This window comes from Paroedura picta, chromosome 3 (assembly GCF_049243985.1).
Source record: "Paroedura picta isolate Pp20150507F chromosome 3, Ppicta_v3.0, whole genome shotgun sequence".
NCBI lineage: Eukaryota > Metazoa > Chordata > Lepidosauria > Squamata > Gekkonidae > Paroedura > Paroedura picta.
Window position 1 is genome coordinate 1,772,323 of NC_135371.1, and position 26,664 is coordinate 1,798,986.

Consider the following 26,664-nt stretch of genomic DNA (forward strand, 5'->3'; position numbering starts at 1 on the left):
GCCTGGGGATCTCCCGGGATCACAGCTCCTCTCCAGGCTAAAGAGAAAGGGCCTGCTTGGGAGGGGGGACTCCACAACCTCGTACTTGGCTGAGTTCCCTCCCAGCCCCAAATCCTGCCCACTCCTGGCTCCACCCCCAAAGTCTCCTGGCATTTCCTGCCCCAGAGGTGGCCACCCTCGCCCTGCAGCAGTGAATCCCACTGGTTAAAGACGCTTTGGGTGACAAATTCTTTCCTTTGCTCTCTTCTAAACTTGCCGTGCCTGTCCACTCAGGCTGGCCGCTGCAGGGTCCGAGGCAGAGGCCTTTCCCATCAGCTACAAAAAGATCCTTACAGCTGGAGATGCCTGGAGCAGACCCTGGGGCCTTGTGCATGCCAAGCAGACCATGGCCTGGCTGTTGGGGTCACCCAGCCCCACCCGCCAAATCCAGTGGGGAGGGTAACATCACTAAGAGAACACAAGAAGAGCCCTGCAGGATCGGACTAGTGCTCCATCTAGCCCCATAGCAGCCCCCCACTTGCCCTGAGGGGTCGGCAGACGGGGCACAAGGCCCGGGGCCTTCCCCTGATGTTCCTCCTGGTGCCAGGATTCAGACGATTGATGCTTCATTGGATCTCTTTCTGTTTTAGAAGAGGGGAAAGTTCTCTTTGTCCACTCTCCATAATCTCTTTGTTGCGTCCTCGCAGGGAAGGTGCACCAACCCCCAAATCCTTCTCTGTACTTCTTTCCATCTCTGCAATGTCCTTTGGGAGAGACGGTGACCAGGAGACAAATGAGGCCGCACCATGGAGAATTACAATATTGCCTGTTTTATTCTCCATCCCTTTCCTAAACACAGGGACGGTCCTTTTTGCTGCTGCATCACAGTGGGCTGGCCCTTTCCTTGAGCTATCCCACTACTGCCCCCAGATCTTTTCCGCAAATTTAAACCCCCTTAACCTCTACTTCAAATTGGTGGGAGGGGGGTTGTTCCAATGTACAACGGAAATGTCCACACGCAAAAAAATCCTGCCCCTCTTTCCCTGAACAACTACGACAGTGACACAAGCAGCAAGCAAAGCAAGATTCATGATGCTAAGGATGTAAACCAAATGACTATTAGCAAAATCAGGCAATAAATACCGTTTACACAAGAACGGAGCTGCCAGATCAGACTCAAGCACCTGGCAATCAGTCACACAATTCTTGCCCTTCTTGAAGGAGCCCAGGGTTTTCCCCTTCCTGTGAGATTTTCAAAACCTATCCTTCCTCTGAAGAGAAAACAGAGTCTGCCTGATTCTCCCATTCTCCATTTATCCTCACTACAACCCTGTGAGGTAGGCTGACAGCCTGGCTCCAAATTACCCAGCTAACTTCATGAACGATTGAGGATAAGAACCCAGGGCTCCCCAGCCTGAAGGCGCTCTCATATGTGCTCATTAATGCAGTTTCAGTCTGCATTAGCGACCGCTACACGTGTGTCTTGCCATTCCACACAGCAAGATCCAGGAGCAAAGTGCCTTGAAAGGGAATCAGAAGTGTGCTATTTGGTGTGTTAGTGCTATTTTCACAGAGCAGTTTCTCTCAGAGCTCTCTCAGCCTCACCTACCTCACAGGGTATTTGTTGTGGGGAGAGGTGATTGTAAGCTGCTTGGAGACTCCTTTTGGTAGAGAAAAGCGGCATATAATAATAATAATTATTATTATTATTTAAATTTATTTCCCGCCATTGTCGGCTCGTGGCAGCTTACAAGATAAAAATAAGGATATAAAGTCCCCTAAAAACCCTGCTAAAATTGCGACAATGAACAAGAATCCACTCTTTTTCTTCCCTAAGCTTTCTTGTGCAGGCACACTTTGTCGGATACAGTGAAAGAGAATATCCTCAAACATTACATAGAGGTAGAGAGAGGGCACGGGGGGAGCATTAATTTCCAGGAAAGCCTGTCCAGAGTGAAGATGCCCAAGGGGCTGGGCGATAATAGCAGAGGATGGTTTAGCCGTAATCAAGATCTGCAAACGGCTGAAAACAGCATACAAATCCAAGAGTTAATGAACAGACACGAGGAGAAGTTTGAGGTCACGTTTCTGGGTGTTCCATCCAAATGTTTTCTGCTCCTCCAGACCGACAGGGCTACCCACCTGAATCTGTTTTGAAGGACTGAGTCGTCTCAAAAACTCATGCTGCACTCCGACCAATTCAATTTGTTTCTCCGTTGTGTGGATTCTTTGACGGGAAATTAAACTCGAGTTTCCACATTCCCAGCACTGGAAAGGTTTCTCCCCCGTGTGCGTTCTGGGATGCCAGGTCAGGTCTGGGTTTTTGCGAAAGCTCCTCCAGCATTCATGAGGTTTCTCCCCTGTGTGCAATTTTTGGCGAGAACGGAGGTGTGCATTCCGTCTGCACTCCAGGCAATGTAGACCTTCTCTCTCGAGTGGACGCTCTGGTGCCTGATCAGGTGAGCGCTCCGCCTAAAGCTCTTTCCGCAATCGGCGCAGGGGAAGGGCTTCTCTCCCGTGTGGATCCTTCGGTGCGAGGTCAGGTGGGTGCTCCGAATGAAGCGCTTCCCGCAGTCCAGGCATTCGTACGGCTTCTCGCCGGTATGAATCCTCTGATGGGAAGTCAGGTGTATGCTCTGACTGAAGCTCCTCCCGCAATGCAGGCATTCGTACGGTTTCTCTCCCGTGTGAGTTCTTTGGTGCACGGTCAGGCTGTAGTTCAACGTGAAAGTCTTCCCGCAGTCCAGACACTTATGCGGTTTTTCCCCGGTGTGAATTTTTTGATGCGAAGCCAGGCTTGAATTTTGCCGGAAGCTCTTTCCGCACACTAAGCATTTGTATGGTTTCTCCCCAGTGTGGATCCTCTGGTGGGTGGTGAGATCTATCCGCTGAATGAAACTCTTTCCGCACTCCAGGCAACCGTACGGCTTCTCTCCCGTGTGGATCCTTTCGTGCCTGATCAGTTTCTCCTTTTGACAAAACCTTTTCCCACATTCCAGGCATTTGAATGGCTTCTCCCCTGTGTGGATTTTCCAGTGAGTTTTAAGGTTGGACTTAGAGCTGAAATTTTTCCCGCACTCGGGGCACTGCGTCTTCTCCTTCCCTTTGTCTGTTTTTTCTGGGGCCGGGATCTCGCCGAAGTCACTGCTCTGAGTTGCAAACGGCTGATCCCCCTGTTCTTCCGATTCCGTTTTCCATCCTTGCTCTTCTCTTTCTATGTATCTGGTTCCTCCTGACATGTCGTGGTATGGTTCTCCCTCATTTTTGGGCTCCCAGACAGTTCCGGCTAGAAGAGAGGGAGAGAACGTTGTAAGGGACAGAAGCAGACCTCGATCCTCAACTCCAAGGACAAATCCAATTGAGTGAACTGCTTTATAAGGGAAACAGATCATGAGGCCCACGAAAGGGTACAGCGTATGGACATGGAGACAGACCACATAACGTCCCCCAAAGGACTCTCAGATAGGGGAACCAACACCTGCTCAAGATACCTGGTCCCAGAGAGATCGGCTGGCCTCAACCTGAGTCGGGGCTTTTCTGGCCACGGTCTGCCTTGAGCAATTCTGCAGGCCCGGTACGACAGAGATTTTTTCTGCCAAGCCTACAGTTGTGTTAGGTTGGTGTTGGGGTTAAGAGCGGCAACGTTTCATCTGGAGAATCGGGTTTAATTCCCCACCCCCCTCCACATGCAGCCAGCTGGGTGACCTTGGGCTAGTCACAGTTCTCTCAGAGTTCTCTCAGCCCCACCTGCCTCACAGGGTGTCTGTTGTGGGGAGAGGAAGGGACTCCTGTGGATAGTGAAAAGGGTACAAAAAGCCAGCTCGTCTTATACAGAATACAGTACGTTCAGTCCTCTAGCTCAGGGGTAGTCAACCTGTGGTCCTCCAGATGCCCATGGACTACAATTCCCATGAGCCCCTGCCAGCAAATGCCAGCACCTGGAGGACCACAGGTTGACTACCCTTGCTCTAGCTGACCTGCCTGCCTTAGTCCACCTGCTAAATTCCATCTGAGAAATCTATTCCCATCTCTTTTACAGTAAAGATAAACCATCTAGCACTGTAGTTTAAAAAAAACAATTTCAGAGAAATTTGTGTGTTTAATTTTAATATTTGTGTATTTTAAATTCTTTGCTTTTGTAAAAGAACATTTAATGGCTGTATTCTGGTGTGCTGTGAAGGCTTTGAGGAAAGGGCAGGATAGAAATGCAATATTCAGTTCAATGAAGAGTAAATTTTAAAAAAACTTGAGTTCAGCTCTCTGCTCAAAGACAGCCTCAGTGGCTGAATGTCACTTCTGATAAAGAAGAAAAAGTAGAGCTGGGTTTTGGTACCCTGCTTTTCATACCCAAAGAAGTCTCAAAGTGGCTTACGATCACCTTCCCTTTCTCTCCCCACAACAGACACTCTGTGAAGTAGTCGAGGCCGAGAGAGCTCTGAGAGAACTGTGACTGGCCCAAGGTCACCAATGATTAGTGGTTGCCACTTTTTAACCACTACACCAAGGTGGCTGCTTCTTTTAAAACAGACACCATGAATTCCTGGACTTTCTGGGGGTGGTTTCCTTTTCTAATCATCCAGGACAGTGGTCCCCAACCTTTTTATCACCAGGGATCACTCAACGCCGGGGACCACTCACCGGGGACCACTCAACGCCTTTTACTGAGGCCCGGTGGGGGGGGTAGTTTACTCCTCTACTCTCAACCACTGCCCTAACGCTCTCTGGTCGCTATGGTAATGTTTAAACATCCCTTCAAAATAAGATACAGACACGCCACAACAATAAACATAAGGAACATTTTATTCTCATGACAATGACAAATCAATGGGAACCCTGAGCTTGTTTCTCTGCAACGAGATAGTCCCATCTGGGAGGGATGGGAGACAAGGACACCCAAAGTGTGTTGTAAAGGGCCGGGGGGGGCCCACCTCCAATTAGTTGAAGGACCACATGTGGTCCACGGCCCACAAGTTGGGGATCGCTGATCTAGGAGATTTCAGCCTTGTCACTTTACTTGACTGCCTTTCTCCCACTTAGGGGACCCAAAGCAGCTGACATAATTCTCTTCTCCATTTTATTCTCACAACAACCCCGCGAGGTGGGCCCACGGCCAAGCTGACACGGCAGAATGGCAATTAGACCTCGGGTCTCCTGGAGCCTGGTCCAAAACTCTAACCACAACACCACATAAATCCGAATAAAGCCAATTAGCATTTATTCCACTCTCCCCAGCAGTTTGCATCCCCAGGAGCGGGTTCTTAAAATCTGTATTCCTTTGTGGGGAGTTTCGTCCCCCCACAAGGGTCCCCCCCCCACCGATGCACCCCTTAATGTGGAGGTGGAGGTGGAAGTGGTGGGTTGCATGAGCCAGGACAGCATCAAGGCAGGGGTGGCCGAACTGTGCCTCTCACACCAGATGTCCAAGGTCTGCAATTCCCACGAGAGCCACAGCCTGGCCACCCCTGTGGGAGAGGGATCCCAAATGACCACTAAGGAGGGCGGAGTCAACGACCTTGCTGAGGCCCTGCCCCTCCCCTCCTCAGGCTCCGCCCCCAAACCTCCAGGGATTTCCCCACCCACAGTTGGCAAGCCTACTTCTTTGGGAGGGAGCCTTACCCAGCGAGGCCACGTTGCCACAGTTCTCCAGCATGACCTCGATGTACAGGGCTCTTTGGTCCGGGCCCAGCAGGCTCCACTCCTCCTCCGTGAAATACACGTGCACCTCCTCAAAGGTCACCAGGCCCTGCAAGGAAGGAGAAACCCCCCCTTCTTCACCTCCCCTGCACAGTCCGAAGGAAGAGTTCAGTTGGGGGGCCTGGGTGTGACAGGAAGCCTTGGGAGTGTTGGGTAGACGGGGGGGGGGTGGCAGCTGAGGAGGGGGGAGCAACCTCAGCTGGGTACGAGGCCCTGCAAAGCAGCGACTTTCTCTCACAGAACTCCTCTCTGAGGTCTGGAGATTCTGGAAGGTATCCTGACCTCATCTGGTGCTGGCAACGCCAACCGATAAGCCTGCAGGACAGGCAGAAATCACAGAACAAGCTGTGGGATTCCCTGCCGCAGAATGCAGGGGTGGCCACAGGAATACACAGCTTTAAAGGGGATTATATGGGTACATTCATGCAGGAGAAGGCTATCCAGGACTACTAACCAGGGGGACTGAGGGGGACCTCCGCATTCAGAGGCACTAAGCCCAGAGCCAGGAGGTGACTTCAGGGGAAGGCCCCGGCCTCTATGTCTGCCTGTTGTTGGCCCTCCAGAGGAACCGTGCGGGACAGGAGGCTGGACTAGATGGACCCTCCCTGGTCAGACCCAGCAGGGTTCTTCCTATGTTCCTAGGAAGGCCTCAGCCTCTCTGCCCTGCTGTTGGCCCTGCAGAGCAGCTGGTTGGCCCCTGGGTGAGAGCAGAGGCTGGACTATTGGTCCGGCCCAGCAGGGCCCCTCTGATGTCCTTTTGACTGAGGCACCTCAGCCGTCCGTCTCCCAGGGATTATTCACTCACCTGGTTACACGGAGAAGAAGACCTCGAATGTTGAGCCAACATCCTGCTTTCACCTGGGAGGGTTAGAAAAGGAGCGTGAGGATGTGTCACCCTTTATGTACCTTTTGGGTTATTGCAAAAAGACAGAGTTCCAACTCTATGATTCTATGAATCGCCTTCTGATTCCTCTCCCCACAACAGACACCCTGTGTGGCTGAGAGAGCCCTGATATTTCTGCTCAGTCAGAACAGTTTTATCAGGCTGTGACTAGCCCAAGGTCACCCAGCTGGCTGCATGTGGGGGAGCGCAGAACCAAACCCAGCTTGCCAGATTAGAAGGTGCTGCTCTTAACCATGACACCAAGCTGGCTCACCGCTAGACCAAGAAAGTTGGGGAGTCCCCCCCACACACACACACACACTGGCAGTCTTCAAGCAGCTGCTGGACAATTACTGATCATGAATGCTTCAGGCAGATCCTGCCTAGATTAGGGGCCTGGATGCCTCCTTCCGACTCTATGTTCTGGCACGTGACAACCAAATAAAGACAGAAAAAAAACATGAAAATATATAAACCAAAAACAAAGAGATGAAAAAGAAAATAAAGGGGAGGGAGGGAAGACCTTCCATCCACATTGGCTATAATTTTAGATAATTTCATTAAATCAATTTTTAAAAAATACTATAACTATTCTATACCTTAGTAAAATAGGTTTCCATCCCATAGTTACACTCATTAAATTTAAAAATTATAAAACTGTAAATGGATGGAACGCAACATATATGGACATATATGTGTGGAATACAGGAGGCGGGACTAGAAAAACATGTCTCATGTTTTGATGTAGGCCTCTGTCTCCCTGCCCTGTGGCTGGCCCTGCAGAGGAACTGGCTGGCCCCTGAGTGAGGCAGGAGGCCGGACTGGAGGGACCCTCCCTGGTCTGGATCCAGCCCGGCTCTCCTGATGTCTCATGCAGGCCTCAGCTTCTGTGCCCTGTTGTTGGCCCTCCAGAGGAACTGGCTGGCCCCTGGGTGTGACGGATGTGTTTGGCTACACAGACCACTAATTGGTGAGGTGATCATATTAAAACCCACTCATAAGCTCAAGGACACATAAAAGCCCCTCATGGATTTCAAATATCCCTGTGGATGGGTCATGGCTTAATGGGAGAGTTTCTGCTTGGCATGCAGGAGGTCCCGGGTTCAATCCCCAGCATCTCTAGGTATAAAAGGACCGAGCAGGAGCTGATATGTGAGACCTCCGCCAGAGATTCGCTGCCAGTCTGAGCAGAGAACACTGTCCTCAAGGGACTGAGAGTCTGATTCAGTCTAAGGGAGCTTCCTGTGTCTAGGTGGGAGAGACAGACACAGGGTTGAACCACACCTTAGTTGTCTTACCCACTGGAAGAGCGACTCCATCTCCCTCTTCCTTGATCTCCTTGGAGCGTGGACAGTCTCTGATGCCCGGTGGGGCCACCTCCGGCTCACAGAAATCACCTCTCCCTTCTGCAAACAGTCCAGTTACCTAAAAGGGCATCCAGGGAGTCACAGAGAGAATTGGATTTAAAAAAGAACAAGAAGAAACGGGGCAGGCAAAGTCGGCTTGAAGGAATCCCAAAGTGCAAACACCTTTCCTCTCCCCACAACAGACACCCTGTGGGGTAGATGGGGCAGAGAGATCTGTGACGGAGCTGCTGGAGCCCTGAGAGAACTGGGACTGGCCCAAGGTCACCCAGCTGGCTGCCTGTGGAATGGAGGAGTGGGGAATCAAACCCAGCTGCTGCTCATAGCCACTACACCCCACTGGCTCTCAACATGTAGCCTCACACTGTGGCCAACCAGGTAAGAGAGCTCGAGGGTATCCCCTTTAGATGATAAAGGGCAGGCTGTACAATAATCTTGCACATCTTCTGGTCCTACCAGCATAAAACTTTCTCACCTGCTGCTCCAGGCTCTTGTCTTGACTCAGGAGGAAGCCTTCGGCCAGGGCCACCGCCTGGGAGCTGCTCTCCGGCCGGCATTCTCTGACCCAGCCCTGCATCTCCGGGGGCAGGATGGTCAGGAACTGCTCCAGGATCACCTGGTCCAGGATCTGATTCTTGGAGTGCCGCTCCGGTTTCAGCCACCGGTGGCAAAGGTCCTGGAGCCGAGCGTACGCCTCTCGAGGTCCCTCCACCTCCCAGTAGCGGAACTCCCGGAAGTTTTGCCACGGCCGGTCTGATGTGGCAGAGTCCTCCCCCAGGATCTTCCGCACCGTCGTTTCCCAGAATTCCCCAATGTTCTCCGCCTCGGAGGCAGCAGGGCCAGGCGAGCCTTCCTCCTCCTTCTTCAGTCCGTACTCCAAGGTGGTCTCCAAACGTGGATCAAGGGCGTCCATTCTTCTTCCACAATAAGCAGAGCTGGTGATACTTTCCAAAGCCCACGTTCCGTTCCGTCTGCGAGCGGTTACACCCTCAGGAAGAAACTATTGCTTTCTTAAAGGAGGAAAGTGGTAGAGAAGGATGGGTGAGCAAGCGATAAGGCATAACAGAATAATAAAAGAGAACCAGAGTCCAGGAGCACCTTGAAGACCAACAAAGCTCACGCCTTGAATAAATCTTTGTTGGTCTTCAAGGTGCTCCTGGACTCTGGTTTCATTGTGCTACTTCGGACCAACACAGCTGCTCATCTGAACAATAACAAAAGGAGAGCGGTCAGGGTGAGAAACCTCCTGAATGGGTTTTACACTTTTTGTACACCCACCCCCACCACCCCCCCACGGTTACAGGGGAGGAGGGAATCCAGCCAGGTCTGGAGGAAATTTCAACACCAAACCTACAAAACAGTTAAAACCCTGACTTCTCTCCCCGCTCCTAAAAAAGAGACCGGAGAGAGTTAGAATTAAAATAGATATATAAATATAAACGTATTCAAGTTGGTTAAACAAAACAAAATGGAACTGTGCCCTCCCGGCAGAGCACAGCCCACGAGCATCTAATTCCTCTCAGCCCAAAAACAGAAGCGGCAGGAAGATGTTAGTAAACAAACAGGAAAGAGGGCAACAATTTTAGCTGACAGCCAAGTCTCCTCTCTGGACAAGGGGCAGCAGCATTGGGGGAATCTTCTAAACTCGAGTACAATTTGGGGGGGGGGAATCTATTTATCATGTCGCGAAAATGGAGTACATTAAAATAGTTTTCTTTAAACATGTACCTGATGACAAATAACAGTTCCTCTTAAAGTCCGCAAAAGTCTCTCTCCTTCACTTCCCTGAAATAAAACCACAAGTTCCTTAAGTTACAACCCAGGGTAATTCGGGGTGGCCCCATAGCGGATTTGGGTGGGGGAGACGGAGCCTGGACTTCTCCAGCACATGTCAAATAAACATTTCCTATTCTTAAAAATAACCCCTCTTCAAACTGGAACTCCCCCCCCCCCATAAAAAACTAACAAGATCCTTTGGCATTGATATTTCTCGTATTGGCAGGGTGACACGCAAGAAGCACGCAATAATATAAAATACACAGCCAAGTAGGAACAATGCTTATGCAGGCAGACAGGGCAATCCCCCTAAATACTAATATCTCCATTTTCCATCCACTCAGTCGCAGCTGGGCGGAGGGCCAAGAGCTCAGCCACATCTCCCCCAAAAGCACGATGCTCATGTTCCTGTGACAGATGCACGGCAATTGCATTCGGGGCCTGGTCTTTTGCCCCATGGAAACGGCAGCTCTGCCCATCTGCCGGAACCTGTCAGATTCGGATTCTTCGCTGGAGCCGGTCAGTGCTCCAGGCATCTGAAGAAGTGACTCCGGAAAGCTCCTCCCCTGCCACAGATTTCCTTTAAGTCTTTAAGATGTTCCTGGACCCGGGGTAGTCAAGCTGCGGCCCTCCAGATGTCCATGGACTACAATTCCCATGAGCGAATGCTGGCAAAGACTCCTGGGAATTGTAGTCCATGGACATCTGGAGGGCCACAGGTTGACTACCCCTGTCCTGGATTCTGGCTCTTTCCTGCTGCTCCAGGTAGGGCAGCTTGTCAGCCGGTGCAACCCCCCCCTTTGCAAAGAGGTGGAAAGCAGAAGAAATCCCCAAGGGGTGAGCACTGACATGGGGTGGGGGGGTGGGGGGAGTGGTGCCCTCTTGCATCCCAGACTTCCCCATTTGCGGCTCTACCTCCTTTGTTCATCGGCTGTCCTTCCAAAGGCTGCATGTCTTTTAGGAAACTTCCCACCGCCCTGAGCATTTCCTGCAAGCTGGAAGCACATGGGGCTCTCCGGATCCCAGCTGGGGTGGGTGGGTGGGAGGAGGGTGGATCTTGCCCTTTTGAGGGTGGGGTAGGGAAGGGGGGAAGTGGTGGAACAGGAAGTGATCCCCTTTAAGAGACCCCTCTAGGAAGCCCCAGGACTTGCTCACCTTAACCCTTTCCTCCCCAGTAGACAAGAGCAAGAGCCCAGTGGCACCTGAAAGACCGGCAAGATTTGGGGCAGGGGAGGAGCTCCCCCGGGACAGGGCTCCTTTGCATGGTGCAGGGGGTTGGACTAGATGACCCAGGGGCCCCTTCCAACTCTATGATTCTAACTGCCCTGAGCTAACAGGAATGGGGAGATATGTAAATAAACTCTTTTATTTCACAGCTTCAACCTTGCCACACATCTGTCGGTCTTTCAGGTGCTCCCGGAGTCTTGCTCTCTTCTGCTTCTGCAGACAGACTAACCCAGCTGCGCCTGTGGATCTGTCTCCTTCCACCCTCTGCTCTCCTGCAGGAGCCCAGGGGCACTTGGAAGGCCAACAAAATGCGCGGCAGGTGACTCTCCTGAGTCACGGCTCCCTCCTTCAGCTCTCCTGCCACACGTTTTGTTAGTCCGTAAGGTGCTGCACCTGGCCTCTTTGCTCTTTTCTGTTGCTCCGGACAGACTGACAGGGCCGGCCACCCTGACCCCTCTCCCGAGCAAGCAAAGGGGAGTAAATCCTGGTCATTGATGACAGCAAAAGAAAGCAAAGAAGTCCAGTAGCTTCTTACAGGCAAAATCGGGTAGTCAAACTGCGGCCTTCCAAATGTCCATGGCATTTGCTGGCAGGGGCTCATGGTAATTGTAGTCCATGGATATCTGGAGGGCCACAGTTTGACTACCCCTGGAATAAATGCTGTTACAATTTAAGGTGTGTTTATATGTTGCCTTTTAAAAATATGGATTATTTCATAATTTTATATGCTGTTTTCAATGTTTACCTTTGATGCCAGCCTCCAGGCGGGGTCTGTGGATCCTCTGAAATGACGTCTCATCCCCAAAGTACAGAAATCAGTTCTTCTGGCGAAAAGGGCTGCTTGGGAGGGGGGATTCCCTGACATTGTACCCCACTGATGTCCCTCGGGGGCAGGCCAGTGGCTTTGGGATGCCGAAGTCCCAGGTTCTATCCCTGAGCCTTAAAAGGGGATGTCCTGCAATGCGCATGAGGCCTTTGCCTGGGACCCTGGAGAGCCCCTGCCGGATCCTGACCTGGCTGGATCAAGGGTCTGATTTAGGAGAAGGCAGCGTCAGGCGTCCATGCAAAAACAGGCTGCCAAAGCTTTCCTTATCCTGGAGGTAAATCACTTCTGGCTGGCATATGTCACTGACCAATCTGGTGTGGACGGAACAGAGCAAAGCACCCATGGCTCCTGCACGTGGCAGCACATTCCCCTTAAGAACGGCATTTTGCAAAGGGGGGGGGGAGGATTCACAGCAGTGAAGTCCATTAGTTAGGGCCCAGATTTTAACTTCATTTAATTGCCTATTTTGCATTTTTAAAACAACCATTACTACTCTGAGGAGCTCAGGGAGTATATCAGAGCTTGCTCATTTTGCCCTGAGAACAACTTTTCAACATAGACCAGGTGGAAAGAATGACGGGTGGAAAAATATCACAAAATAGGGGTCTGAACTTAGGTTTCCCGTATCTAACACCTATAGCTGGAAAGGGCTGCACCCCGGCAAAGAGAAGAGACCCTCCCTGTCCCCTTTGGGCAGAAAAATTGGATCTAACTCAGTGCAAAATGCATCTTTCCCTGCCCCAAACAGGATGCATTTGGGAACTCTCCTTCTTTTACTTCACTCCTCCCTGCTCAGTTTGCTCTATACTTTTCCCTCCCACAAGACAAAACAAAGAGCAACCGAAAATGCGATTGCGTCTTTGTGGAATGCTTCTTCTGAAGTTATTCCTTCTTGGACCAGCATTTGTCCTTCTGGGAATGCCTGTTTAGAAATGGGTCCTCCCTAGAAGAGGGGATGCAGGACGAAATGCCCCTTCCAAAAAACATGCCTTTGTGGAAGAGGCATTGCTCTTCTCCCACACGTAGGAAGGGATGCCTCTTCTGAAATGATCCCTTCTTGGGACAGTATTTCAGGGAATACCAGTTTGGAAACAGTGCCTCCCTGGAAGAACCATTTACCCTCCTTTTATGCACAGGAACAGGCTTCCTCGGGAGGTGGTGGGTTCTCCCTCTTTGGAGATTTTTAAGCAGAGGCTGGATAGCCATCTGACAGAGAAGCTGATTCTGTGAAGGTTCAAGGGGGTGGCAGGTGACCGTGGGTGAGTGAGAGGGTTGTGAGTGTCCTGCATAGTGCAGGGGGGTGGACTAGATGACTCAGGAGGCCCCTTCCAACTCTATGATTCTATGTCTCTAGGATGGAATACCTCCTCCCAAAACATGCCTTTGTAGAAGAGGCATTCCCCTTCTCACACCTAAAAAGGAGAGTCAGTTATGAAATTATTCATTTGCAAAACAGCATTCCCTCATCAGGTAATACCTGTTGGGAAATGGTGCCTTCCTTTTATACACCTTTCTTTTTTTTTTTTGCAGACTACGTGTCCCAGAACCACAGTTTTTAAATGCACACCGGCAGATAACATATGAACCCAACAGCTCCATCAGTCTCTTTAATCAGATCACACGTGCTACGTTAGCATTCAGATGCAAAGACCGAAACTGAACCTTTAACGGCTCCAGGTGCTATCAAACCTGAACAGAAAAATGCAGCAGACCAACACTCCGTTCTCCCCGCCCGCGAAACGGCAGGTATTCCGATATGGCTTTTCTCCAGCACGGATCCTTTGCCTCCCCCGATCTCTTCAGAAGCTGGTTCAGAGGCACAAGCCATTCTCCGCGCCTGCCTGTTCCTCCTCGGTCTTTTCCGCCGCGTGGTTCCGTCGGTGCCTGATGAGGTGTGACTTGCTGATGAAGCCCTTTCCGCACACGGTGCACTTGTAGGGCTTCTCCCCTGTGTGGGTCCTCCCGTGCGCCAGGAGGTTGGAGGTGCTGCTGAAGCTCTTCCCGCAGGCACAGCACTGGTAGGGCTTCTCCCCCGTGTGCGTCCGCTCGTGCAGAATCAGGTGGGAGCTCTGGATGAAGCTCTTCCCGCAGTACGAGCACTCGTAGGGTTTCTCCCCCGTGTGGGTCCTCTCGTGGGTCACCAAATGCGACCTGCGGCTGAAAGCCTTCCCGCAGAACGAGCACTGGTAGGCCTTCCCCCCGGGGTGGATCCGGCGGTGCCTCAGCAGCGGGTCCTGACAGCCGGGGGCGTTCCCGTTCCCCCGTGGAAAACTCGGCTCCCGGATTTCGACTTCTTGGTATTTCACGAGGACCAAGTCCTGCATGCAGCCTTCCCCAGGCCAGGCCTGCTGCTGCGGACGTAGTGGGGCTTCGGAGAGGGATTTCCTGCTCGCCCCACGGCAAACAGGCCTCCCCCCCTTGTTCCTCGCGAGAGTCCCCCGCTGTCTCGCCCGGTCCTGCGGATTCTCTGAGACTTCATTTTCCATGAAAATCTCAGTCGCTCTCTCTTGGGCTGCTACCACCCGACCCGGATCTTCCAGCCGATTTGTTATATCACCGCTCTCGTGCCCCTGCCTGTAATCTGTGGACCGTAACACAGGAAAATAAATGAAAGAAATAAATAAGAGATCAGGCCAAGAGCCACTCCAGTTCACACAGTGGTCCAAACCCCGGGGCCCTCGAGAGGTCCACCAGCAGGGCCGGGACTCCAAAACCCTCCCACGGTTGCCCCCCCCCCAAGCCCCAGGGATACGGAGCAGCCCTGACCCAGCCAGCTGGACCTCGTGACTAAGAGCCACTAATGCACCTCTGCTCCAGATGTTGACCCAATCTCCTCCTGAAGCTGCCTAAGCTGGGGGCCATTGAGTGCCACACATTAATTGCTCTTTGGGTGAAGAAGGACTTCCTTCCACGTCTTCTCAGCCCCCTCCTCATTAATTTCAGGGAGGGCCCCGGGGTTCTTGTATTGTGAGAAAGGGAGAACAGTATTTTTGCCTCTACTTTCTCTGTCCCATGCATTGTTTTGTCAAGTTCTGCCGTGTTGACCCTCAATTGCCCTTCCTAACCTCTTTCACCTTTCTTCCCAGGGAAGGGGTCCCATCCCCCAGGGGAGAGGGAGGGGCACATAAAGTGGGCCCTTAAGAGACAGGATGTGGGTGTCAGTGAATGTCTGCGCATCCCAGAAGCAGGGAGGCCCGATATTTTGGGTGGGGTTTCTAGGCCTCAGCCGTAGGCCTGGCGGAACAGCTCTCCCTTACGGGCCCTGCGGAACTGACTAAGGCAGGGGTGGGCAAACTGTGGTCCTCCAGATGTCCATGGACTGCAATTCCATGTAGTCCATGGACATCTGGAGGGCCACAGTCTGCCCAACCCTGGTCTAAGCTCCTGCTGGGCCCTGATCTCATTGAGTAGGAAGTACCACCAGGCTAAGAAGGCCCTGGCCCTGGTTGACGCCCGTTTAACCTCTTTGGGGCCGGGGATCTTGGCCCAGTTATGCTCCCCAGGTGTATGTTGTTATTAAAGGTCCCATGCACCCACACTTTCAGCCTTCTGCAGGCAGGGACTGCAGATGGAGTTAAGAAGAAGAAGAAGAGTTGGTTCTTATATGCCGCTTTTCCCTACCCAAAGGAGGCTCAAAGCGGCTTACAGTCGCCTTCCCATTCCTCTCCCCACAACAGACACCCTGTGGGGTGGGTGAGGCTGAGAGAGCCCTGATATCACTGCCCGGTCAGAACAATTTTATCAGTGCCGTGGCGAGCCCAAGGTCACCCAGCTGGTTGCATGTGGGGGAGCGCAGAATTGAACCTGGCATGCCAGATTAGAAGTCCACACTCCTAACCACTACACCAAACTGGCTCTTAACCCCCTTGGCTCCCTGCAGGGAGAAGAGGAGACTCTAATGGAAGTTCCACGGCAGTGTTACCTTGCAAGCTCCCCTCTTCGCAACCCTCCTCCTTCTCCTCCTCCTCTTTGGCCTCCCCGTGGTTTTCCTCTGGCCCTGTGTCCGATGCAGCCTGCAACTCTTTGGAGAAACTCACAGCTGCCTCCTCAAAAGACGGTGGCATCTGGAACAACAACAAAAAGCCCCTTCACAACCGTCCCCGCACAACATGAGATGTCACCACTGCCAGTGCGCTGCAGAAGTTACCGCGGTGGATCCAGACTGAGGGGTCTTGGGGTTTGAATCCCCGCTGAGCCTTAAAGCTCACCGGGTGACTCTCAAAGTCTGACCTGCCTCTCGCGGTCATTGATCTGATCCAGCAGGGCTCTCCTGATGTTCTCATGAAGGCTTCAGCCTCTCTGCCCTGTTGCTGGCCCTCCAGTTGGCCAAAGTCTGAGACAGAAAGCTGGACTAGGTGGCCCATGGGACTAGATGGCCCAGGGGTCATCAAGTTGTCAGTCCTTGAAACAGAAGTGGTGAACAGGACCACAAGAAAAGACCTGCCTCTGCTCACCAGCCCTGCTCCAAGCAAGAAAAATAAATGCGTTTCTCAGTCCTGGGAGGAATATGGACTCTGGATCACAGGCCCTGGATCACAGGACTAGAAAGACCAAAGGCCTGATCCAGCACGGTTCATCTTAACAGAGGTAAATTTTCTTTTAGCACATCTCTCCAGTGGGAACTATGGTTGCCAGGTCGGTTGGACCAGCAAGCAGGAGATGCGAAGAGAACTTATTGGGAGCTGGAAGGAAAGAACCAGGAAGTGAATGTGACATCCCTGCATCGCCCGAAAGGACATCGGGGTGGACACTCTGGTTTGTGGGAAAAACCTCTTTGGTAGAATTATCTTCTTACCATAGAGTTTTGCCCAAAAAGCAGAGTGTCACCCGTTGATATCACTGATGTCCTGTATGGCCCCTTCCAACTCTATGGTGTCCCTATGTCCCTTCCATTGCATTGTTCCCTCCCCACGCCAGGTGAGTTCCCCATGGGCAGAACTGGGGGAGGAGAGGATCAAACCCAGGGGTGCCATCTCTCAGTCTGACACTCTAACCACTCTCCCAAACCTACTTAAGGGGACCGACCTGCTTATCCAGGCTTTCCGCTTCCCGCTGCAACTGCAGGTAGTCCTCGGCCAGGGCCACCGCCTGAGAGCAGGTCTCCGGCCCGCCTCCCCGGACCCAGCTCTGGATCTCCGGGGGCAGGACGGCCAGGAACTGCTCCAGAACCAGCAGCTCCAGGATCTGCTCCTTGCTGTGCCTCCTGACCTTGAGCCACCGATGACACAGCTCCCGAAGCTGCCGCCAAGCCCCCCTGGGCCCCTCGGCCTCCTGGTAGCAGAAATGCCGGAAGTGGTGGCAGCACCTCTCCCTGGCTGCGGCATCCTGCCGCAAGATGGCCGCCCTGACCTTCCCATAGTCCTCTCTGTCTCCGGCCTCCAGCCTGCGAAAGGCCCGCTCAGCTTCCCCACGGAGGGCCGGCAGGAGCCGGGGCACCCACTGCTCCCTGGGCCACCGACAGGCCACGGCCACTTCTTCGAAGGAGGCCAAGAAGGCCTGGGCGTCGTCCCAGGGGGCTGGCTCTTCCGGGAAAGGTGCGACTCCCCAACCGGAGTCAGGGGCCTCCACTGTCTTCAGGAACTCCTGCCACTGGGCGTCCCACTGCTGAAGGAGACCCTCGCTCGGCTCCTGCTTCACCCGGCCCACCAGGGTCCTTGGCTGGTATCCCTGGACACTCTCAGCACAGGTGACGGGAGGTGCTTGCTCAGGATCTCCGGACTCTTCCGTGGCCACGGAGCCACCTGGCTCTGGATCCTCCGCCTTCATTCTTGGGGAGTCCCACGGCTTGAACACCGCAGGGAACGGAAATCCTGGCTGCCTGCCTTGTTCCAGGTCCATGTTTCCCTCTCTGTCCAAAGAAGCCCCGAAGATCACGGACCAGGGACAATCAGCCGCACAGCATCTGCCTGATTTCCGCCTTCTCCTTAGCCAGGAGGCCTTCTGCCTGCGGGAGGAAAAAGGACAAAGTCAAAAGGAGGGGAAATAAGCACTCCGAGCTTCCGGGCCATCCCAAAGACAGCACGCATGCTTCCCCCCCAAAAAAACAAAACCCTATAAGTATCTGTACACTGATTTCAGTAAATGGATTATATAAAAGCTCTAACGGCCCTCAAGATAACAGAGGGTAAAAACAGGCTTTGTGATACGCACAGTCCCACGTTCGATCCCTCCCTCCTGCTGGTGACCTTGGGCACAGAAGGGCAAGCACACCCTGGCCTGGGCAGGGGCTGCACCCAGCCAAAGGTGCTCCACTGTACCCAGGAAACCAGCTCTGCAATTAAAAAACGCTGGAAGGGAAGGGAAGGGAAGGGAAGGGAAGGGAAGGGAAGGGAAGGGAAGGGAAGGGAAGGGAAGGGAAGGGAAGGGAAGGGAAGGGAAGGGAAGGGGAGGGAAGGGGAGGGGAGGGGAGGGAGACAGACAGATCTTGCATTGTGCCCCCTTGATTCTGTCACCTCCCTCCTTTCCACCTAGGGTTGTCACCGGCAGGAGACGGAGACAAGTTGCCAGCTCCAGGGCGGGAGATCGGGGGAGGGCGGGGTGTGTGTGCAATGCCATGGAGTCCTCTCTAAAAAGCCTCCCTTTTCTCCAGGGGGTCTGGCCCCTGTAATCCCGGGGATCCCCAGTTTTCCCCTGGAGGCTGGCATCCCTGCGGCTCCACCCCGCTCTCGCTGCCATCCCTTCCTTACCCGGCTCGCTCCGCTCCCGCAACAGCTGCTGCGGCTGCCACTCCCGGGGAAAAAGTGCATTCAAAAGAGCCCGTTTCCGGAGGCGGGGGCACGGCAGGAAGGGGCGCGGGCAGCGCGGCGGCTCCTTTTCCCAGCGGGTCGCCCTCCCGCGGCTGCCGCGGGTTCGAGACTGCGCTGGGGCAGTGGGCTTTTTTTAATTTTTATTTTTTTTTTGGCGTTTAGCATCTTCCTCGAAAAGGTCCCCCTCTTTTTAAAAATCTGTTTCGCGTGATTTTAAAAAGGGGAGTTGGTTTGCAAGGAAGCCTTCTGGCCTTTGCAAGGGCTCCTGGGAGTGGTAGTTCGCAGCGGCAAGAGGGGAGCCCGCCGGGCTGCTAAGCCGGTCCGCAGCAAGACGTGCGAAAGGCAATTCACGGGCATGGGTCAGAAAGGCCGCCGAGAGCTGAGATTGGCTTTCGAGCAGGGGTAGTCAACCTGTGGTCCTCCAGAGGTCCATGGACTACAATTCCCAGGAGCCCCTGCCAGCATTCGCTGGCAGGGGCTCATGGGAATTGTAGTCCATGGACCTCTGGAGGACCACAGGTTGACTACCTCTGCTTTAGAGCAGCGGCTCTCCAGATGTCCATGGACTACAATTCCCATGAGCCCCTGCTCTTCCCCTCCCTCCCTCCCTCCCTCCACGTGGCCCCGGACACTCTGCTCAGCTCTTCCTCACCTGGCCAGTTTACCATTAATCCTCCCTTTATCTACTCAAGAAATGAGAGGAGCCAGGAGGGAAAAAATCGCGTGGCGCAAGGAGGGGGCAATCCTGACTCCTGAGGCCAAGGTTGGGGTACAGCCGCAGCAGGGAGTGGCCCTAATGCAGGGGTAGTCAAACTGCGGCCCTCCAGGTGTCCATGGACTACAATTCCCATGAGCCCCTGCCAGCGAATGCCGCGACCCTTTCATACAGTTCCTCATGTTGCGGTGACCCCCAACCATAAAATGATGCAAGGGTTCTTTCCCAGAAATTGAACCAAAACTGACCCATGGCGTGAAGATTCGTTGTTCAGGATTGTACATAAATTGGTTTCCCCCCCCGGGGTTTCTCAGTTCGGTCCTGTCCCAGCATGCCGATCTCACTCTTTTCTGCTGCTCTAGACGGATGAACGCTCTATCCCGATCTACCTTGCAAGGCTGCTGTGTGGATGCCCCCCCCCGGCCAAGCTGTTTGCCCTGCCGCAACCCCTGTGAAAGGGTCGTTCGACCCCCACAGGGGTCCCGACCCCCAGGTTGAGAACCGCTGATCTAAGTGATCTAATCGACCCCCCTCTGGAAGGCCTTGTTTTGAGGATAAAGTGGAAGATCGGAGATTTCAGGAGCAGGGACGGTGCCCTTCTGGTTCTCACCAAGTGGAAGACTTTATCCGTTATTGACTGTACTGTCCTTTCTGTGACTCGATTTGGTCCAAAAGCTTTGGGCTGATCCTGCGTAGAGCAGGGGGTTGGACTAGATGGCCTGTATGGCCCCTTCCAACTCTACGATTCTGTGATTCTATTAAAATTGACTCAAAGAGGTCCTGACCCCCAGGTTGAGAACCACTGGTTTAAACCTTTCCAAAGATGGAGAACCCTCCACCTCCCGAGGAAGCCTGTTCCACTGATCAGGAAAAGGTTTGTTACCAGTGTTAACAGCACCCATTCAATGGCTGCACTTCAATTTTAAATCTTACTCTTATTTTTAAAAATTTATTTTACACTTTAATATTTTAGTATATGGAGCAGGTTGTTGGATGTATAGGGTGCTTGTTCGTATGTTGCTTATGGCCCGTGGCTTCAACAGAAAACGCACTGTCACTCACTTAATACAATCAACGTACCAGACACGAGGGACAAAACGTGCTTGTTTCAAAATGCTCAATAAACCTTTCAGCTCCCACCAAAGCTTCCCCCGTATTCTGGGCCCTTGTACGCTTTCTCTCCCACGTGGACCCTACAGTGCCGGTTCAGGTGGACCTTCTGGCTGAACCGCTTCCCGCAGTCCTGGCACCCGTACGGCTTCTCCCCGGTGTGGATCCGCTGGTGCCGGTTACGGTCGGAGCTGCAGCTGAACCGTTTCCCGCAATCCAGGCATTCGTACGGCCTCTCGCCCGTGTGGATCCTCTGGTGGATTATGAGGTCCGAGCTGTGGAAGAAGCATTTTCCGCAGACGAGGCACTTGTACAATTTCTCTTGGGTGTGGATCCGCTGGTGGCGGTTACGGTTTGAGCCACGGCTGAACCTCTTGCCGCAGTCCGGGCAAGCGTAGGGTCTCTCCCCCGTGTGGATTCCATGATGGATGATGAGATCGGAGCTATACAAGAAAGATTTCCCACAAATCACGCACTTGTTCTGTGGCTTTCCTCCACTGTGTGCTCTCTGATTCCTACGGAGTCGGGGGCTTTTCCCACAAACTCTGAATGCGTTTTGCCTCTTGCCGGGACAGGCACCCTGTAGGCCTGCAGTTCCCCCAAAATCCGCACAAGAACCTGATTTGTCCACATCCTCTCCTGGGTGGGCTTCACTGGGCCACTCGTGACCCTCGGGGGCGTTTTCCGTCTCGCTGCCCGAGGAAACGTTCTCCTCCGCTTGGTCAGCCACCCCCTCCTTTAGTCCCGCACGTCCTGAATCTCCCAGCATGCATTTCCCCTCGTCACAAGCACTCGTCCGCTGTTTAGCTGTCGGAGAAACAAGATTTATTTATCGTATGGCCGATTTACACACAGGAAGCATAAAACGATTCATAATGTCTTACGCAGGCAATACCCCCTAAATGCAGATATCTACGTTTTCAATCCATTCTATCACAGCTGGGGAAGAGTACAGAGAGCTCCGTCACATCTCCCTGGAAAGCACAACGCTCACATCCTGTGACAGATGGGAAATTCTAGCTCGCCTCCTTGTGGTGCACCCTGGGTAGTGCTAAAGAGCTGGAACTTGAGGCTGCTAGATTACTTTAGAACAGGGGTAGTCAAACTGCGGCCCTCCAGATGTCCATGGACTACAATTCCCAGGAGCCCCTGCCAGCGAATGCTGGCAGGGGCTCATGGGAATTGTAGTCCATGGACATCTGGAGGGCCGCAGTTTGACTACCCCTGCTTTAGAATCTCCTGGCTACACCATGCACAGGGAAGCAGTCAATCAAACCATCCTTCTTAGGACTGATGGTCAAGGAGAAACAAGAAAAGCCTCAACACACACCTCCGTTCCCTCCATGAGAAATAAGTGAAACGTAAAATGTGGCGGCAAAAAGCGCCATTCGCAACAAAATGCCTTCCCTGGCTTGAAGGCTTTGTGCAGATTATGTTCGGTGCAATAATTTTGAATTAAAATAAACATTTTTTTAAAAAAGTGCCAGAGACTCTTTCATTCAAGATCTCCCACTCAACAGGAGACCTCCCCCTTGCCTGGAAGCCCAGAGAGGAAACAGAGGAAGCCCCGTAAGGCCAAAGAAACCCCCGCTGACCCACAAGCATGGTACCTCTGTCCTCGGCCAGTTTGGCCTCCGCGCATGGCTGCCTCTGCTCCCACGCCAGGGGGGCCTGGCCGGCCTCTGGACAGTTCCCAGCCCCCTCCTCAAAGGCCACCTGCGACAGCAGAGAGAATAGTGCCGTTTCACAGACCCTGTGCCACTTAGACAGTTCTTCGACCTGGAACTGACGTCGGCGGGTGAGGACGACGCTCTCTTTTGGGGGCAAAACCTACAGGGCAGATTTAGCTTCTTCTGTGCCGTTTTGCCCCACTGGCCGGGCCTCCCTCGTGCTCCACGAGAGCCGGCCGCCAGGAGGGCCGTGCCAACCCTCGGATCGCCTCTCACCTGGTTCGCTCCTTGCTCCGCTTCTCCTTGCCTCCGCAGGAAATCCTCGGCCAGGGCCACCGCCTGGGAGCAGGTCTCCGGCCCAACTTCCCGGACCGAGCTCCGGATCTCGGCAGGCAGGACGGCCAGGAACTGCTCCAGGATCAGCAGCTCCAGGATCTGCTCCTTGGTGTGCCCGTCCACTTTCAGCCACCCGCGGCAGAGCCCCTGGAGCCGGCTGTGAGCTCCTCTCGGCCCGTCGGCCTCCTGGTAGCAGAAACGTCGGAAGTGCTGGCGCCGCTTCTCCCTGCGGAGGGCGTCCCCTCGCAAGATGGCCGCCCTGACCTGCTCATAATCCTCTCTGTCTCGGACGTCCAACCGGCTGAAGGCCTGCTCGGCTTCCCCGCTGAGGGCCGGCAGGAGTCGGCTCACCCACTCTTCTCTCGGCCAGCGGCAGGCCTCGGCCACTTGCTCGAAGGAGGCCAGGAAGGCCCTGGGGTTGTCCCACGGAGAGATGGGCTCCTCGGGCAACTGGGGGAGGGCCCATCCGGAGGGAGGGCCCTCCATGGCCTTCAGGGAGTCCTGCCACTGGGTGTCCCAGTGAGGTTCCTCTTTCACCTCCTGCGGGCCTTTCCTCTCCGCTGGGACGCCGGCTGAGGCCTTTTCCTCCCTCGGCGACCCTTCCCTCACTTTGGGGCCTGCTGCCTCTTGCTCCTCCATTTTGATCCCTCGCTGCTCCCACAGCGGTAACTTCTCACCACGGAGAAACTCCTGCATCAGGCCAAGGAGATGGACCAAGCCCCTCCCAAATCTACAGCCCCTGAAAGCTCCAAAATGCAACACGGCAGCGCCCCAGGGGTCCACGCTGGCTCAAGGGGCTTCTCCCTGAGAAGGAGGAAGAGGAGGAAAAGTCAGTTTTTATGCTCCTTTTTTCGCTACCCAAAGGAATCTCGACTTGCGGCCAGAATCCACAGGTGGACGGATGCTGAGCTAGACGAATCTATCAATTGAATCAGCAGAAGGCACTGAGAGCCAGCATGAAGACAGGGTTGGACCAGGGTGGACCAGCCAGACCCAGGTTCGAATCCCCCTGAGCCTCACTGGGTGCTCTGCTGAGGCCGCCTGAGGCCCAAAAGAGCCCCACAGCCACGGGCAGACGGCCGCAGAACACGGTGGCTCCCCTGCTGCAGGAGACAAGAAGGGGAAGTGGGGGGAAGGAGTGTGTCTTCGTGTGTGTGTGTGTGTGTGTGTCTGAGAGGGAGGGACCAGGAAGGGGTGTGTGTGGGGGGGAAGGAGTCTGTGTGTGTCTGTGACAGAGAGGGAGGGAGCCAAGACCAGGGAGTCCCAGAGCAGGTATGTATTCCACATACCCTGTGATAGTTTGACTCTCACTAGATTTTTTTTTTTTTTTTTGGTACCCGAAGGAGTCTCAAAGTGCCTTAAATTGCGAATCCTTCCTATCCATCCCCACAACAGACACCCTGTGAGGTAGGTGGGGCTGAGAGAGCTCTGAGAGAACTGGGGATGGCTGCATGTGGAGGAGGAGTGGGGAATCAAGCCTGCGTGCAGCCCCTCTGCCTCATTAAAAGTACCCCGCCCACTTTCCTCCACTTCTGCTCTGCAGCCTCCCATCTATGCCAAAGGCCCCTTCTTGGGAAAGCCAAAATCTCTGACGCCTTGTCAAGCAAAGACCCTGACGCTCCTGCAGGCTGGCCTCCTCTTCGAGAAGCAAATCTTCCGCAGCACGGTCACAAACACAGGCTGCTTGTGAAAATGCACTCTGTGCACACTCGGAATACCTCCCTCCTTCCTCCGCCTTCCTGGTCTGAGGCCTGGGTTTGGGGGGAAAGTGAAGGCAGTGGGGTCACTGTTTTGCTTGGATGCAGCCCCGCCTCATCGGCCGCTTTTACACGAGCCAAATCATGCCGTTTGGATCTGCTTCAGCCACCGATCGCATTTCACGAAAGCCAGTTGTGAAACACCCTGAAGTGGGCTATCCAGTGTGAGTGGAAACACCCTAGCATGATGTTTTATGGGGATTTTATATCTCAGACCTCGCCACAAGGCTCCGGAGAGTGGCGGCTAAAAACCTAGGAGACACATACGGACATGCATGTTTCCGACACCAAGAGCCGGAGTGGTGTGGTAGTTAGCGCAGCAAGCTGGGATCCAGGAGGCCTGGGTTTTAATCCCCACCTTGCCCTGGAAACTTGCCGGGCCCATCAAACACGCTCAGCCTAACCTACCCCACAGGGTTGTTGTGTAGACAAAATGGAGGGAGGAGCAATGGAAAGCAGCAAGGGTCCAGGTCGCAGCACCTTAAAGTCTAACAATATTTGGGGCAGCTTTCGGGAGTCCCTGCTCACTTCTCCATGTACAGCTAGAATGTGAGTCCGTCTGTCCTGGTATCTCGGAGAGCAGATTAATTTCTGATGCAGAATGACGGCAGCAGGGGAACAACAATAGGAGACATGGGCTTTGTACTCCGCTTTGTACTACCCAAAGGAGTCTCCAAGCAGCTAACCATCTGCTTCCCCTGTGGAGTACGTGGGGTTGAGAGAGCCCTAGGAGAACTGTGACTGGCCCAAGGTCCTCCAAGCTGCCTGCATGTGAAGGAGCGGGGAATCCAATCCGGTTCTCCAGATTAGAGACTGCCACTCCTAACCCTGACACCACGCCGGAGGGGCTGCCGGTGTGCAGAAATCAGCACTGATCGTGAGACAGGAAGCCCAAGTCCAGGAGCCTGCCCTGCCCTGAGCTTCATCACAACCTGCAACCCAAGAGTCTTTCTTCCCAAGCTCTCCACTCGTGCAGAATCACATCCCTGCTGTATCCAATGCACTGAGCAGTGACCAAATCTCCCTCGAAACTCCTTGGTAAGCGAACGCCTATTCCAGGGGTAGTCAAACTGCGGCCCTCCAGATGTCCATGGACTACAAATCCCATGAGCCCCCTGCCAGCAAATGCTGGCAGGGGGCTCCTGGGAATTGTAGTCCATGGACATCTGGAGGGCCGCAGTTTGACTACCCCTGGCCTATTCTTAGGGTCAGCGGCTGAATGTCCTAGAAAGTTCAGATACCCCCCACTGGTTTTGCTCTCCAACAAAAGGAGAAGTATAATGCAAACTTCCCATTGGGGAGAAAAGCAGGGTTACGTACCCATGCCTGTATGTATAAACAGGTAAACCAGCGTGGTATAATAGGATAAAGAGTGGCGGACTAATCTGGAGAGCGGGCCTGGATTCCTCACTCCTACAGGTACAGCCAGCTGGGTGACCTTGGGCCAGTCACTGTTCTCTGAGAGAAGAGCAGTTCCCCCAGAGCTCCCGGGAGTCCTTGCAGAGCAGTTCTCCCACAGCTCTCTCAGTCCCGCCTCCCCCACAGGGTGTTTGTTGCGGGGAGAGGGTTTTGTCAGTTGCGGGCAGTGAAAAGCGGGGTATAAAAAAACAGCTCTTGTTGTTGTTGTTGTTGGGGATGGGAAGGCGGGATGCTGAAGGCAGCGCCTTCCCGGTGCCTTCCCCGCAGGGAAGCCCGGGCAAAACCGTCTCTCCTGCCCCAGCAGCCCGGAGAGCCCCTCGCCTGCTCCGAGGGGGGGAGAGCCCTTGCACGCCCCTTGCACGCCCCCTTGCTCACCTCCTCTGCCCCCCGCCCGGGCCAGGGCGCCGCCGCTGCTGCTCCTCCGGCGCTTCTCCTCCTCCTCCCGCTGGCGGGTCTCGGAAAGCCCCCCCTCCCCCCCTCCCCCCCTCCCCCCTCCCTCTCCCCCCTTCCGTGGGGCTGAGGCTGCCAGCCGGGACAGGCGATTCTCGCCACGGGCTTTGCGCGGACAAGAAAGGGAGGCGGCTGCGGGCGAGGGTCTCCGCAGCGCCCCCCAGCGCCCCCAGCAAGATCGACGCCTGAAATGGGAGGCCGATAAATACAAGAAGGGAAGGGTTTTGAGCCGACCTTTGAGGGCTGCCAGGTGCCCCCGGTCTCCCGCCCCACTTTGGGAAAGCCCCGCAAGCAGAAGAGCGTTTCTGCAGCCCGCTTTTTAGCCCCCGAAGGAGCGGCTGACAAACGCCTGTCCCCTTCCACTCCCCGCAGAAGGCGCCTTGTGGGAGAGGTAGGGCTGGGAGAGCTCTCAGAGAACCGTCACAGGCCCAAGGTCACCTAACAGGCTGCACGGGGGGGGGGAGCTGGCTCTCCAGGTCAGTCTGCTGCTCTGAGCCGCAACATCAAAGTGTGGAGATTTCGGGCTAGGGCCTGGGGAGGCCAGGGACCTCAGTGGAGCACAAAACCCTCCAGAGCATCCAGGTCCTCCAGGGGAACGGATTTCTGTAGGGTGGGGAGGGCCAGAGTTGGGAGGACCAGAGTTCTCTGGCTGCTGCTTGTCAGGTCCCAAAGCTAAAACAGAACATAAAGGAAAAGAAAAGGTTACATGTTG

General features: G+C 54.1%; 1 protein-coding gene across 1 annotated transcript; it reads right to left on the reverse strand.

Moving 5' to 3' along the window:
* Positions 1–793: 793 nt before the first annotated feature.
* Positions 794–25,989, reverse strand: LOC143833810 (uncharacterized). Its single transcript, XM_077330037.1, is given in 14 exon segments — positions 794–2,396; positions 2,399–3,265; positions 5,596–5,722; positions 6,479–6,531; positions 7,855–7,981; positions 8,396–8,891; positions 13,565–14,330; positions 15,672–15,813; positions 16,775–17,693; positions 18,436–18,622; positions 20,345–21,127; positions 21,916–22,036; positions 22,267–23,130; positions 25,878–25,989. Coding segments are annotated over 13 exon segments (5,712 nt in total). The 5' UTR covers positions 23,023–23,130; positions 25,878–25,989; the 3' UTR covers positions 794–2,028.
* Positions 25,990–26,664: the final 675 nt, after the last annotated feature.